At 44.8% G+C, this 15,971-nt stretch overlaps 1 protein-coding gene across 1 annotated transcript in view; it reads right to left on the bottom strand.

Moving 5' to 3' along the window:
* Positions 1 to 218: 218 nt before the first annotated feature.
* Positions 219 to 15,971, bottom strand: part of NIPAL1 (NIPA like domain containing 1) — a 65,711-nt gene continuing 49,958 nt past the window's right edge. Inside the window, exons 3-6 of the mRNA XM_068268277.1 lie at positions 15,721 to 15,777; positions 14,085 to 14,175; positions 8,145 to 8,305; positions 219 to 2,022 (exon numbers count right to left, since the gene is read on the bottom strand). Of these exons, the coding sequence (XP_068124378.1) occupies positions 1,403 to 2,022; positions 8,145 to 8,305; positions 14,085 to 14,175; positions 15,721 to 15,777 (929 nt within the window). The 3' untranslated portion in view covers positions 219 to 1,402. The remainder of the gene's footprint in view (positions 2,023 to 8,144; positions 8,306 to 14,084; positions 14,176 to 15,720; positions 15,778 to 15,971) is intronic.

Genomic DNA, 15,971 nt, shown 5'->3' with positions numbered 1-15,971 from the left:
TTAGTTAAGTCTGAGGGGAAATAAAAAAGCAAAAAAAGACAACCCAGCATGCCCTGCAAATTCCTTTGTGCGGCAACGTCTTAAATTAGAGTCAGGTAAACTGGGGAATGATCATTTATCAACAAGAAAAGTAATAGAAACTTTTACTTTTGGATTGCCTTGTTAGCATCCTTATTACTTTTTTACCAGATAAAAATAAAGAATTGATTTTTGATTTTATGCCCGACAGTTACACTTTAAGGACACAGACATGGTATGGCCTATACCAGGGGGTACAGAATGGAACCTTTAATATATCAAACAAGGCCAATCTTTCCGACTGTGTATCAAGTGATAAGATCCCCGTTATATTACAATTATACAAAACACCCATCCATGTGCCTTTATGCTGTCCTGGATTATGTATTTTCCATTATTGGAGAGCTTGTAGTGGAGAACAAGATGAGTGCCATGCATTTCTGTAAAATGCACGCCTGCCTGGGCAGCAAAGCAATGTGAAGGTCTAGTCAGGTGCTAAACAATGGTATTTGCCTCCTCTTTTAGATGTCACTACTAGTTTTCCAGTATATAACTATGAATATGAGCTTCCAACCCACATAACTCTGAGAGGAATCCTATCAGATGCCTGGGGTCATTATTAATTACAAAAAAACCTACGTTATACAGACTCATTACATGACAGTTATCAGTAAGAAGTTTAAAGAATAAACAAACACACAGGTCAGTTAGTAACAGACAGTCTCTGAATGGAAATGGCAGTATGGTATCTCGGCCTATTGACAGTAATAAGCATTATGGGGCTCACTTATCCCAATCAATGTACAGGAGACAAGCCTGTGTTACTCATATAAACCAATCACCAACTTGCTCTGAGTCTGATAGAAATGCTATCCCGGTGATTATCAACAGCTATATAGATTTTCCTTTTATGTAAATGGACACTGGTTGCTAATGTTCTCCTTTCAAAAAACGTTAAATATATATATCTTCTGTAGGAATGTTATCTGTGTTTCGGGGTTCTCATTCATACCTCAGTGTTGAGGCTTCAACACATACTTTGAAGTGCAATGGCTACAACACATACTGTTCAGAAATCTGAAGACATGTAGCGTTAGAGGAAGCATCTGCCACCCAGTGGTCAATCCTTTCAACGCATAAAAAGCATTGAGAGTGCAGCACCTTCTGTCAGGACTATAACAAAGAAATAAAAGACTTGAATGTTCATGATAAGAAAGGTTGTGAATACTCCGTTTAAAATAGATACAAGTTTTCCCTTAAAATATTTATTTATCTATCTATATACAAAATATGAACACAGTCTTACTTCCTGAGGTCTGAAGAATGGTAGCACAGAATTCTGCGCAAGTAAATGAATACAAATGTTCCAGCAGGTGTGGTTTTGTCAGTGCTGTTGGCTAGTTCTGCTGTAGATGGCATTATCATCCTCAAATGCCAATATAGAGTGTTCTGCATTACCCAGCAGGCTGTGTTGGTCTTCCTGTCCATCAGGGAGCATTTGTTTCTCTTTCCTGACACTGGAGGTGATCTGACTCCACGTGATGTTGGTATTTTTGAATGCGTGCAACAGGAAGATGCCAACAATGATTGTGAGGAAGCCACTGAAGGTCCCAATCATGTCACTGACATCCATGCTATTCCATTCCTTGAACAATATGACGGAACAGGTGACCACCATGGTGGTGAAGAAGACATAATATATAGGCGTCACCATGGATGTGTTAAACACATCCAGGGCTTTGTTGAGGTAATTGATCTGGGTGCTGACAGATAAGATCAAGGTAGCCAGTAAGATGTAGAAAAGGGGGTCCTTGTAAACTGGTTTCTGTTCTATGAACTCGTGGATGGCGATTCCCAGTCCTTTAACACATGACACAGAAAACGCACCAATTATAGAGCAAATTGCAATGTAAACCAGGATGTTGGTCTGACCTTTCTTCGGAGCCACTGCTATAATCAGAACCAGGGAGGCAACAACTGCTAATGTAGCAAAAGTAATGAAACCTGCAGGAAGACAAATGTAAGATTGATATAAAAACAGCATGAAAATGGTTCAAGAAGTTAATTAAATAATACTTGGCTAAAAAATGTGAATACTTCCCTTAGTAGTGAGAAGCTTTTTGATGGTCCAGAGGCTTCCCAGATCCTCTTGAAGACCACCGTTCCTGCATGGAACCCTCCTCTTCTGGCTGAGCTCTCACCCGTGCACAAGTGCTTCTGAATGGAGAAAGCACAAATAACGTCCGCACAAGTCCAGTAGAACAAAATCCTCATGCACGGCTTTTTTCCTCCATGCACTTTGTTTTACTGGCCATGCATGAACCTTGCTTGCACATGCCCAATCCACATGTGCTTGTACACTGCTGGAGCAGGGCCATAAGACACCTATTCAACAAGCCCTTGTCAAATAGATTTAGAGGGACCCAGTGCTGGAAAGATGCACTGCAGGACAGCTATCTAGAGGCTCCCCACTACTGAGGTAAGTATATATTTTTGTGCTTTTTTTGTTGCTTTACGTACAGTCTGGCTTGCTTTCCAGTCATAAATAAAACTCTAATTCACCCTTCTCCAAAAAATGTGCTAAACATCCATGCTTGTTCTTAATGGCTTTAAAATATCACTGTATTTACAGAGTGGCATTGTATTTTAATGTATCCAGAGAATTAAGAAACTATATCTACATTAGTCTATGCGCCATATTCTTTGGTCTGTAGTTAGTAGTCTGTGATACCATGCAGCAATCCACTACGAAGGTGGAGAAATCCAGTCACCAGCTGCAAGACCAACGAGCAGGAAGCACACCGGCAATGAAACCAGCCAGGGAACAAGAGTGGCGCTGAACTACAAAGGGTTGTAACTAGAAACCACGGGGCTACCTTCCTTAATGTTCATAACTCTTCCCTTGCCTCTCCTTGGTGACCCTCACTCACAACATGGGGGTTCATCATACAACGGACATAAAACAAGTGTGGCCACTGGGATCTTCACACCCATAGCATGTGTAGCCACAATAAAAAAAATGATCTGGAGTATCAGATGAATGAAAGGTTAGTAGTTGAGGCCCTCCCATGCCTCCACCCAGGGCCGGGCCGAGGCATAGGCTGGAGAGGCTCCAGCCTCAGGGCGCAGTGCAGGAGGGAGCGCACAATTCATTCAGCTGTCATTCCTAATTGTGTTTGAAGCAGAAAGAAATAAGAAAAGGGGATACATAGCAGTGACTGCAAGCCAGATAACTACATATTAAGGTGTTGGGGAGGTTGTGGGCCCTGTGGCGCTTCTTAGTCTAATAGCAATCAGTGTGTGACGGCTGGGGTGGGAGGGATGGAGGGGCGCACTTTGGTGTCTCAGCCTTGGGTGCTGCAGGACCTTGTCCCAGCTCTGCCTCCACCCCCCCCCCCCCCCCCCTCCCCCTGCTCCCCTCTAGTTATGGCCTTGGCAGGACTCAGGAGAGATGGTGGCGGAGTAAAGATTTCCTCAATTCTTAATTCAGTCAGAAAATTAGTGACAAAGAAAGGAAAATACAGACAATATGTAGTTGAATAGCATACCTTGTAACTACTAATGTAATACAAAGAAAAAGTAGGTGGTTGTACATACCGCCTTTTGAAAACTAGGCTCTATGGAGAAAATCTTGTTATAAGAATTCAGGAGAAAAGGCTGCTGGTGTGATTTCCCACATCTCTAGAACTGTCAGTACTGGTAGGGAAAATGAATTGTATTCCTTCTCTAGGTGATTATAGGTGTTCAGAGGCATTAGAAAGCTATGATTACCCCATTAAGAAAGGTCAGTGGTTCCCACCCTTTGTGACACATCACACTGAAACTCCATATATTCATGACACATAGCATCAAGCAGTCACCATAGCATTGTGTCAGTATTAAGCAGTAAGCATGTAAACAGCTGGGAAGACGTGACACATGACCTGAGCTGCCCACATATAAATGTGTAAAGCTCGTAGGTTGGGACCCACTGGTGTAGGTGATTACCAGAAACCTGAGGTGAGAGCGATATGGAGGCTGCCATATATATTTTCTTTTTGGCTGGGTGCACACCTAAGATTAGTGAGCACCGCATCGCACCACAGAAATCAGCCTTCATATGACCCTGCGCCATGGTGTGACGACAGGATCATATGCATAGCAATGGCCACCGGCTAGTGACATACTCCCTGCTGAACAAGAAGTACGTCACTGAGATTCCCGTTGGTCCATGCATGTGCGCTGTGTTGCACCATGCTCCAGTCATGCACACTTACTGCGTCGCCCATTGACTTGCAATACTGCAGTACTGCATACGTGCAGTAGGCATGGATCCAGCAGTAATGCGCTGCAGACTTTGCGTCAGGATTGAGTCGGTTTTGATACTTCCCATGGCCCTTGTGGCAGGGATAAGTGGGGAAGCGTACCACGGTGAGCGCAAGTGTGCAAAGGGCCTTAAAGGACTACTGTTGCAAAAATTTAAAATATATATAAACATATACATATAAGACGTACGTTTCTTCCAGAAACCATAAATTACTAGTCTCCTATGTTGCTGTCACTTACAGCAAGTACTGTATTTTTTGGACTATAAGACTCACTTTTTCTTCCCCAAAAGTGGGGGAAAAAAAGTCGCTGCCTCTTATAGTCCAAATACTCCTGACTTGTGAACGCCAATGCCAATACAAACCTTCAGCCCGCCATTATGTCGGGACTCCACTGTACTGTGCCCATGCAGAGGAGGACACAGAGGGGACAAACTGAGAACACAGGGGGACACAAAGGGGCATAGAGGAGAACACAAGGGGACACAAATGGGGAATAGAGTAGAACACAAGGAGGACAGAGGTGAACACATGGGGGACACAGGAGGACACAAGGGGGCCAGAGGGGGAAACATGGAGACACGAAGTACAAAGGGGCACGAGGTACAAAGGTGGCATAATCCACAAGATGCCCCTTCACCAGGTTTAGTATATATATATATATATATATATATATATATATATATATATATATATATATATATATATATATATATATGTAGTAGAAATCTGACATTACCGACAGGTTGTGGGCTAGTCTATCTCTCCATAGGGGATTCTCAGCATGACCTTTATCGGTTCTGTCGAATTTCTACTACTCACTGTAAGTAATGGCAACACAGGAGAAAAGTAATGTATGGCTCATTTTAGTCTGGAAGAAATGCACTTCTGACTTGTATATGTTTACCGTATATACTCGCATATAAGCCGACCCGCATATAAGCCGACCCCCCAACTTTTCCCTGAAAAAACAGGGAAAAATGATTGACCCCCATATAAGCCGGGGGTAGGAAATGCTGGATTGGTGCAGCCCCCCAGTGTGTCCCAATATAGCTAGTATAGTGCCCAGTATAGGTAGGTAGTGTCCAGTATAGCTAGTATAGTGCCCAGTATAGCTAGTAAAGTGCCCAGTATAGCTAGTAAAGTGCCCAGTATAGGTAGGTAGTGCCTCAGTTTAGCTAGTATAGTGCCCAGTTTAGCTAGTATAGTGCCCCAGTATGGCTAGTAAAGTGCCCAGTTTAGTTAGTATAGTGCCCAGTTTAGCCAGTATAGTGCCCAGTTTAGCCAGTATAGTGCCCAGTTTAGCCAGTATAGTGCCCAGTTTAGCCAGTATAGTGCCCAGTTTAGCTAGTATAGTGCCCAGTTTAGCTAGTAAAGTGCCCAGTTTAGCCAGTATAGTGCCCAGTTTAGCCAGTATAGTGCCCAGTTTAGCTAGTATAGTGCCCAGTTTAGCTAGTAAAGTGCCCAGTTTAGCTAGTATAGTGCCCAGTTTAGCCAGTATAGTGCCCAGTTTAGCTAGTATAGTGCCCCAGTATGGCTAGTAAAGTGCCCAGTTTAGCCAGTATAGTGCCCAGTTTAGCCAGTATAGTGCCCAGTTTAGCCAGTATAGTGCCCCAGTATGGCTAGTAAAGTGCCCAGTTTAGCCAGTATAGTGCCCAGTTTAGCCAGTATAGTGCCCAGTTTAGCTAGTATAGTGCCCAGTTTAGCCAGTATAGTGCCCAGTTTAGCCAGTATAGTGCCCAGTTTAGCTAGTATAGTGCCCAGTAAGCTAGTATAGTGCCCAGTTTAGCGAGTATAGTGCCCAGCATAGGTGGGTAGTGCTCCCCCCCCCGCTCCCCCCGCGGCCGCCGCTGCTATTTTACCTTCTTAGACAGCGTCCGCTTCCTAATCCGCGTTCCTCTTCTTTCTCAGAGTGTCAGTGTTTCACAGCAGCGCGCCGGGCGCTGCTGCTGTGACGATGCAGGGGGCAGGAAATAGCGCGGCTCCCTATAACGGCGATCTGTATCGCCGTTACCAAGGGAACCGCTCTTTCCTGCCCCCTGCATCGTCACAGCAGCAGCGCCCGGCGCGCTGCTGTGATACACTGACACTCTGAGAAAGAAGAGGAACGCGGATTAGGAAGCGGACGCTGTCTAAGAAGGTAAAATAGCAGCGGCGGCCGCGGGGGGAGCGGGGAGGGGGGGGAGCGGGGGGAGCGGGGCGCGGACCACCCGACCACCCACCACTAGACCACCAGGGAAGACTCGCATACAAGCCGACCCCCCAACTTTTGACCCCCTTTTTAGGGGTCAAAAATTCGGCTTGTATGCGAGTATATACGGTACATATATTTTAAATTTTAAGATTTTCGCGACAGTAGTCCTTTAAACAATTCCAGCTGCATGGCAGTCCTACTGATCTTCCGGCATCAGTACTGTCTGAGTCACATACCTGAGACAAGCATGGGGTTAACCCAGTCACACTTGGGTCATAGCACCGGATCTGCATGCTTGTTCAGGGTCTATAGCTAAGTATTAGAGATACAGGATCAAGGGGAGAGCCAGACAACTTGCATTGTGTAAAGAAGCAAGCATAAAGTTAACAATACACTTATAGACTCTGCCCACTGATGTGGCAAAATTATTGATTCTGGAAACGCCACAAAGGCCCGGGCCTTGGGTTGCAGCAGCCCAAGAGGGCACCTGAATATGAAAGAGAGTTTGATATATATAAAAGAGGAGGCTGAAAATGGGGAACAACACATGAAAAAGGAAACTGATGCCAAAGGGAGCTGTTCATGAAAGAGAAGCTGCAATACAGGAATGATACACATGGAAGCAGGGGCAGCACATGGAATGGGAGGGGCATTCCAGCACATGAAAGGGGAGCCCCAACATACTTGGCCAAGGGGCACAAAAAGTATAAATCCAGCCTTCTTGATTCCTCTTGCCTTTTCCCTGCTTCTCTTGCCATTGACAAAGTGAATTATTATTATTATTATTATTATTTAGTATTTATATAGCGCCGACATATTACGCAGCGCTGTACAGTGTATATATATATATATATATATATATCTTGTCACTAACTGTCCCTCAAAGGAGCTCACAATCTAATCCCTACCATTGCCATATGTCTATATTATGTAGTGTAAGTACTGTAGTCTAGGGCCAATTTTAGGGGGAGCCAATTAACTTATCCGTATGTTTTTGGAATGTGGGAGGAAACCGGAGTGCACGGAGGAAACCCACGCAGACACTGAGAGAACATACAAACTCTTTGCAGATAGTGCCCTGGCTGGGATTCGAACCAGGTACCCAGCACTGCAAGGCGAAAGAGCTAACCTCTACGCCACCGTGCTGCCCCAATCTGTGAATGAGTAAATGCAGCGATATTGCAGTTCATATGCTCTCACTCATGGGAAGCCCCTGCACTCTGTATAAACAGGAAGTAGCGTCAGACACTAGAGAGAGAAGCATCGGCACTGGAACGCACGGAAGGTATGTGGATCTGCCGCTGCCCGCCGCTGCACACACACAGTTATTGAAGCTGGAGGGGAGCGCAGAGGGGCCCGCTCAGAATTTCTGCAGGGGGTCCGGTGGGTCTTAGTTACGCCTCTGCTCTCTCTGGTTTGTAAATGATAAGTAGAAGTGGGATTAATGTGTAAGTTAGATTGTATATTCAGCTGCCTGGCCCTCATATTAATGCCAGCCTGAGCACATAGAAAAGGATCTGGAGTGCACAAAGCATCTTGCTGTTACCTGGCTGTGGTACCTGCCATAAAGCAGGACTGTCATTTCTGAAACACTGCAAATCCTGACAGGTTTTCCTGATAACACCCACCTGGATCCCTTAGCTTAAGCTCCATGGCATGCAGGGAAGTGACCTCCTCCTCCTGAGGGGCGTGTATGACCATCATGGTGGAGCCGAAGATGCACAGGAGACAGCCCAGCTTCCCATGTATGTTCAGCTTCTCATTCAGGAAATAGGAGGACAGCACGGCACTGTAAAAACATGAGAGAGAAGACCCGTTAATCCTGCTCCGATATCGCTGTGTAAATGAGAGGCCACATACCAATTCATCTGTAAAAATACATTTAAATAACATTATTACAGGGGCGTATCTAGAGGGGAGCAGCCCCGGCGACCGCAGGGGGGCCCAGAGGTGTAAGGGGGCCCCAACTACTACTTCACCCTGCCTGAAAAAGGGGTCCATCCTCCAGATCAGGTGTTTTTGTGGTTACACTTGTTATGTGTGTAAGATTATGATATCTACAATTTTTGTTAGGACACTTGCAAGGACCCCAGGCTGCGAAGGACACCAAGGGGAAGCAAGGGGAGGGGTGTGGGAGGCTCCATCAAAGTTTCACTGGGAGGCCCCGTGATGTTTAGTTATGCCCCTGCATTATTATACTGTATATTAATCGTGAAATACTTTCAGAGTGGACCATAATTATATGTTTGCCGGGACATAATACTTTACATTGGGACTCCTCATGCGCTCTAAACAATGCCAAGGACATCTGTAGTGACAGAGAGGTGTAAGCTGGGGAGGTGAACAGTCTGTTAATGGTTACAACTAATCAAAACACATAGAGGCGATCATTACCAGCTTAGCACCAATAAAGAGCTAATAAAGTGGTTAAAGGAGGGCCCCTATAGTCCAGGGACCCTGATGCAGTCACTACTTCTGCACCCCCACTATGCCACTGATATCAACTTTTGCAGAGTTCTCCCCAGGCACTTTTAGCAGGGTGCTCCACCCAGCTAGTTTTGGTGAGCACCCTGCTAAAATCGGCTCACCACCTCCTATGCTGTAAGCAGAGTTGCTCACAGAAGCACCGGCCCTGCATGCTCTCATCTTGCCCCACCCGGCTACTATTTCATGCCACCCGGCTGGAAAAGACTTCCGGGGAGAACACTGTTTTTGTATGTGAGGAAGCTCCTCAGTACACACCTCAGATCTGTCCCTAATGTCCCCTTCCAGCTATAGGTCTGTCCCCAAAGTGCTGTTACGTTACACCACTGAACTTGGGTGACACGATGGAAGAAAACTAGTATAAGAATATATTTCTACCATGAGGCAAAGTGAGACACTCACCTTTGGGGGAGGGGGGGGGGGGGGAGAAGGCTGAGTAGCTGCTTCCTTCCACTAAGGATCCTAATATAACTATGCATGGAGGTGGACTTTTTTGTGTCAGTACAGTTCAGGGGCATAACAACCAAGGAGCACTGTGAAATCTACACTGCTTCCCCCCCATACCCGATTGCCCCACACACGCATTTGCCCCGACACCACTGCAGAGTAGCAGGAGGAGCAGAGTAATATTTACCTGCTTCCAACGCTGCAGGTCTCCTCCATGCATCACAGCCTATCACAAGACTTGCATCATGACATTCTAGTCCTAGCTTAGGCACAGAGCTGTCCTCACCAGCCACAAAAATATGCCAGCCCAATTCCAGGGACATTTTTTATTTTACTTTTGGACAATGTATAAAAATCTTTTGTGATGGTTTATTGCCGGTTATATCCCCATTGCACAGATTTTACCTTATTTGCTCTGACTCATATGGAGCTGTGTGGATTTAAAGAAAAATGTAAAGGCAAGGAAGGCTCTGTACCCTATAGAGCCTTCCCTGTCCTCTCTTGTTCCCCTCGTTCCAGTGGCATCACCCCCGTTTAATTTGCCACCTCTCAAGGCTTCAGAAGCACTCATGTCCCTGAGTGCTTCAGAAAGGAGGGCGGCTTCATACTGCGCACAAGGGAGCACATGCGCAAATGTGCTCAGGCATGTATAGTACGGAGCCGCCCATCTTCGGAAGCACTCATAGACACAAGGGCATCCGAAAGCCTCCCGAGGGCTCACAGACATGTATTTGACCAATTGGTCGAGTACACACAACGGGGTGACAACGCTGGAACGAGGGGAGCAAGAGAAGACAGGGAAGGCTCTAGGATCGTGGGCATTCCCTCTCCATAGTAAGTATCTGACTTTTTCTTTTATATTGCCTTTACATTTCTGGTTGTCTTGGGGTGAGGAGATGAGGGATGGCCCGTGTTTATGGAAAATGTTTTATTTGTTGCCGTCTCTTCGCCTCTTGGAGAGATTTCCTCCCCTTCTGCCTGTACATGAAGCTATGGAAGTTCTCTCATATGGGAAGGAACCAAGGACAATACACATGTAGATTACCACCCAATGTTCCAAAATGATCGAATCCTTTCTGAAAGGCATGGATTCAGAACAAATTGATTCCCACCACACATCAAGCTGCAATGCTGCAATGTACGATGCACCCTGCCCCTAATCGACCTAGATTTTTTCATCCAGTCCGATTGATACTTTCAATTGATACTTGGTCAGATTTGATTGAAATTCAATTGATCAAATCAGAAGGGAATTGGATGGGAAAAATAATGTGTATATGGGCACCTTTGTAAAGATTCAAAATAAGTAAGTCGACCTCGTGTATAAGTCAACTCCAATATTCAACCCTCTTAAGCTAGAATTTGATATTGACTCAAGTATAATTCTACCCAGCAACAGTGGCGTACATAGGGCATTTGCCCTCCGGTGCTGGTTATTATAAGACACCCCCCCACCACCACCACCCCTCCCAAAAAAAAATATAGGAGCGAGTGTGACATACTAAACGTGCCACGGTGGGTAAAGCCAGGTATAGGTGCTTCCTGTATTGCAAAGTGGGCAGCATTTCACCAGAAATCGTAAAGTGGCCAGCATTTCACCAGAAAATAATCGTAAAGTGGGCAGCATTTCACCAGAAATTTATCGTAAAGTGGGCAGCATTTCACCATAAATTAATTGTAAAGAGAGCAGCATTTCACCATAAAATAATCGTAAAGAGAGCAGCATTTCACCAGAAATCGTAAAGTGGGCAGCATTTCACCAGAAAATAATTGTAAAGTGGGCAGCATTTCACCAGAAATTAATTGTAAAGTGGGCAGCATTTCACCAGAAAATAATCGTAAAGAGAGCAGCATTTCACCATAAAATAATCGTTACATGGGCAGCATTCACCAGAAAATAATCGTTATGTGGGCAGCATTCACCAGAAAATAGTTGCTATGTGGGGAGCATTCACCAGAAAATAATTGCTATGTGGGCAACATTTACCAGAAAATAATCCCAATGTGGAGAGCATTCACCAGAAAATAATTGCTATGTGGGCAGCATTCAACAGAAAATAATAGCAATGTGGGCAGCATTCACCAGAAAATAATCGTAATGTGGGCAGCATTCACCAGAAAATAATCGTTATGTGGGCAGCATTCACCAGAAAATAATCGCTATGTTGGCAACAGTCATCAGAAAATAATCGTTATGTGGGCAGCATTCACCAGAAAATAATTGCTATGTGGGCAGCATTCACCAGAAAATAATAGTTACATAGTTACATAGTTATTTTGGTTGAAAAAAGACATACGTCCATCGAGTTCAACCAGTATAAAGTACAACACCAGCCTGCTCCCTCACATATCCCTGTTGATCCAGAGGAAGGCGAAAAAACCCTTACAAGGCATGGTCCAATTAGCCCCTAAAGGGAAAAATTCCTTCCCGACTCCAGATGGCAATCAGATAAAATCCCTGGATCAACATCATTAGGCATTACCTAGCAATTGTAGCCATGGATGTCTTTCAACGCAAGGAAAGCATCTAAGCCCCCTTTAAATGCAGGTATAGAGTTTGCCATAACGACTTCCTGTGGCAATGCATTCCACATCTTAATCACTCTAACTGTAAAGAACCCTTTCCTAAATAAATGGCTAAAACGTTTTTCCTCCATGCGCAGATCATGTCCTCTAGTCCTTTGAGAAGGCCTAGGGACAAAAAGCTCATCCGCCAAGGTATTATATTGCCCTCTGATGTATTTATACATGTTAATTAGATCCCCTCTAAGGCGTCTTTTCTCTAGACTAAATAAACCCAGTTTATCTAACCTTTCTCGATAAGTGAGACCTTCCATCCCACGCATCAATTTTGTTGCTCGTCTCTGCACCTGCTCTAAAACTGCAATATCTTTTTTGTAATGTGGTGCCCAGAACTGAATTCCATATTCCAGATGTGGCCTTACTAGAGAGTTAAACAGGGGCAATATTATGCTAGAATCTCGAGTTTTTATTTCCCTTTTAATGCATCCCAAAATTTTGTTAGCTTTAGCTGCAGCTGCTTGGCATTGAGTACGATTATTTAACTTGTTGTCAATGAGTACTCCTAAGTCCTTCTCCAAGTTTGATGTCCTCAACTGTATCCCATTTATTTTGTATGGTGCTAGACCGTTAGTACGTCCAAAATGCATGACCTTACATTTGTCAACATTGAATTTCATCTGCCATGTATGTGCCCATATCGCCATCCTATCCAGATCCTGTTGCAATATGACACTATCTTCCTGAGAGTTGATGATTCTGCACAATTTTGTATCATCTGCAAAAATAGCAACATTGCTCACTACTGCATCTACTAGGTCATTAATAAATAAATTATGTGGACAGCATTCACCAGAAAATAATCGTTATGTGGGCAGCATTCACCAGAAAATAATCGTTGTGTGGGCAGCAGTCACCAGAAAATAATCGTTATGTGGGCAGCATTCACCAGAAAATAATCGTTGTGTGGGCAGCAGTCACCAGAAAATAATCGTTATGTGGGGAGCATTCACCAGAAAATAATCGCTATGTGGGGAGCATTCATCAGAAAATAATCGTTATGTGGGCAGCATTCACCAGAAAATAATCGCTATGTGGGCAGCATTCACCAGAAAATAAGCCTGTAAAAAAAAAAATTCACTCACCTGGCCAGCCTCTGACGCGCAGCTCCCCGACGATCCTCCTGCAGCCAGTGTAAATCTCCCGCGCTGACAGGCAAAGAGCAGGGTTATGGGAAGATGGCGCCCGAAGCCCTGTACTGGAGACACAAATAGTCTCCAGTGCAGGGCTTCGGCAGCCATCTTCCCGTAGCTCTGTTCTGCCTCCAGGAGGCAGTCCCAGCAGTGGGCTGCGGGGAGTTCAACACCTTGGGGGTCTCGGGCGGGCAGCAGGGAAGAGAGGCAGAAGGAGGGGATCCAGGTGAGGGAGGGGGGATCTGTCCCCCCTCCCCACCTGTTGTCCCCTACCCCTCCTTCTAGCCCTGCTCTTCCCCTACCATGGGGGGTCATGGCGACACCCCCTTGAGTGTCAGTCACCCAGGGCGCCACGCCCCCCTGCGCCCAATGGTAGGGACGCCACTGCCCAGCAAAGTTAATGGGCTGCACTTGGGGATCAGGAAGGGTTAATGACTGCACTGCATACAGTATTGCAGCCGTTAACTCCTCCTGTCCCTAAAGTGCAGCCAATACCTCCTCCAGGCCCCCAAGTGCTGCAATTATTCACTCCCCTTCCTGCAGCCCAGTATTTCCCCCGCCCCTTTCCTTCTTAATTGTTGTGATCAGGACTTTCAGACCTGTGTTTTCTTGGCATTTTGTTTCCTCAAAGTATCACTTACCACAGGGTATATTTCTGCAAATGGGCTGTCACTATTAGTACACACATAACTCGGTGTGCTCAGTGTTGCCCGTGACCCATGTATAAGTCAACCCCTATACTTTTTTGAAGTGAATCAGACCTACATTTCTAGACTTATACTCGAGTGTATACAGAGTACTAAATCCAAAACTAAAATAATTTATTTCCTAATAAAACAAAAATAACGACTGCAGGTGGTAACATGTAGCAATGTTCGTGTAAGGATTCAATACAGGTAATTACCATGTCGGGGGCATTCTTACCATATGAGGACACTCAATGCTCCGAGCGGTGTCACCAGAGTGGCCGGGGCGAATGCGTATGCAGCAAAGTTGGCAGCTTCTCCTGCCCCCACTAGACATGAGAAAGAAGAAGAGGGAGTGAGGTTAGGGCAGGATTTTTATTTATTTATCATTTAGAGAGCAGCATGCTACTTTCACTAAGGTGCTTCCATTACATATTTTTAGTCAGAATAATACAATAGTCCCAAATGCAGTGTAAAATAATATAATATTATCAAGTACAGCATAACAAATGCAATGCTTATACCTGGGATGCACTATTAGCAGAATATACACCCAACAAATAGTTTTATTTTCTCATTTATTCAACCAAAATGTTAAAGAAATGGAAAAAAAATATCTTTATTCAATAAAAAAACAATCGATTATTCAGTTTTTCCAATAAAAATCTGATCGAATGTTTTGGAAAAAGCAGATTGATTGCTTTGAAAACTGAATCATGTATGGTAGGTTTGACAAAATAATCTAATAGATCAATAGAATACATTTTTTATAAAAAAAAAAAAAAAATAGAAAATTGAATTGTATATGGTCAGCAGCACAGGGCATATAGGGAACCTTAAGTGACAGGAATAAGAAGAAATATATTTATTTAAAGGGAACCTAAACTGAGAAGGATGTGGATTTTTCCTTTTAAAATAATACCAGTTGCCTGACACTCCTGCTGGTCCTGTGTCTCTAATACTTTTAGCCACAGCCTCTGAACAAGCATGCAGATCAGGTGCTCTGACTCAAGTCAGACTGGATTAGCTGCATGCTTGTTTCAGTTGTGTGATTCAGCTCAAGAGAACAGCAGGGCTACCAGGCAACTGGTATTATTTAAAAGTAAACATCCATATCCCTCTCAGTTAAGGTTCCCTTTAAGTTAACTACATCAAGATCGCCCCATGCCAACGGGCGTGGCCGCGATGGCAGCCCCTGGACCGCCTAACGCTTATTGGCGTCAAGTCCTGGGGCCGGCTACTGCAGGAGATCGTGCGCAGGCTGCGCATGCATCTTCTGCTTGGGGGGCGGAGATCTGCCTGCCTTCAGTCTCCGAGCGGCGATTGCGAAACCGCATAACCGTCAGGAGCCAATGAAAGTGGCTCCTGACCTGCTCACACAGCTCTGCTGTTTTGTAGATGGCAGGGCGAGTGAACTGCAGTGGGTGCAGAGCAGCGATATATCGGCGAGGAGGGAAAAATCTACATCAAAGCCGTGCAGCCACCTGCAGGACGTCAATTTCTACTAACGCGGTCTGGAAGCGGTTAATAAGACCCAGCTAAAAGAAACCTACAGTAACTGTCCATGACGTAGCACAACAACAAATGATGAATTAAAACACAAAAATAAAACTGTTCCGGGGCCTGGGGAGCACAAGTCAGGGGGAGACCTGGAGGGGCCCAGCAGCTCTCAGGAGCCCTGGGGCCCTATCATGCATTGTAAGTGTAAAAAAGCAAGGGAATTATTACTGGCATCAGCAGTATTGTGCTGCATGCCTTCTTATGAATACACGGCTCTGTTCATTCCATTGGGTGTGTCTCCTGCAACTGGCACTACCATAAGTAAGCCATTACTGCATTGATTTTCTTACAATACAAACAATAGTTTGACTTACTTGAGAGCAGCCCAGCCCACCAGAGCCATTCCTTGAGATATGAGAATCCTCCCTGTCCTGTAAAACAACATTGTTATTAGTACACACAGCATTTTATTATTGTGACATTTTTATTCCTAAACATTTGCAGTTTCATGATGTTGGTGAGTTGCATTTCTCTGTATGGTATGGAGTAACTCCTCACACATATCACCAGGACAGGGATGCATGCGATTGTATGTGTCAGCAGATTGGGTAAAAGCCTTGTGTAT

The sequence above is a fragment of the Hyperolius riggenbachi genome, chromosome 1, assembly GCF_040937935.1.
Source record: "Hyperolius riggenbachi isolate aHypRig1 chromosome 1, aHypRig1.pri, whole genome shotgun sequence".
NCBI lineage: Eukaryota > Metazoa > Chordata > Amphibia > Anura > Hyperoliidae > Hyperolius > Hyperolius riggenbachi.
The sequence above is the reverse complement of the archived record's forward strand: the minus strand, read 5'-3'. Positions and strand labels throughout refer to the sequence as shown.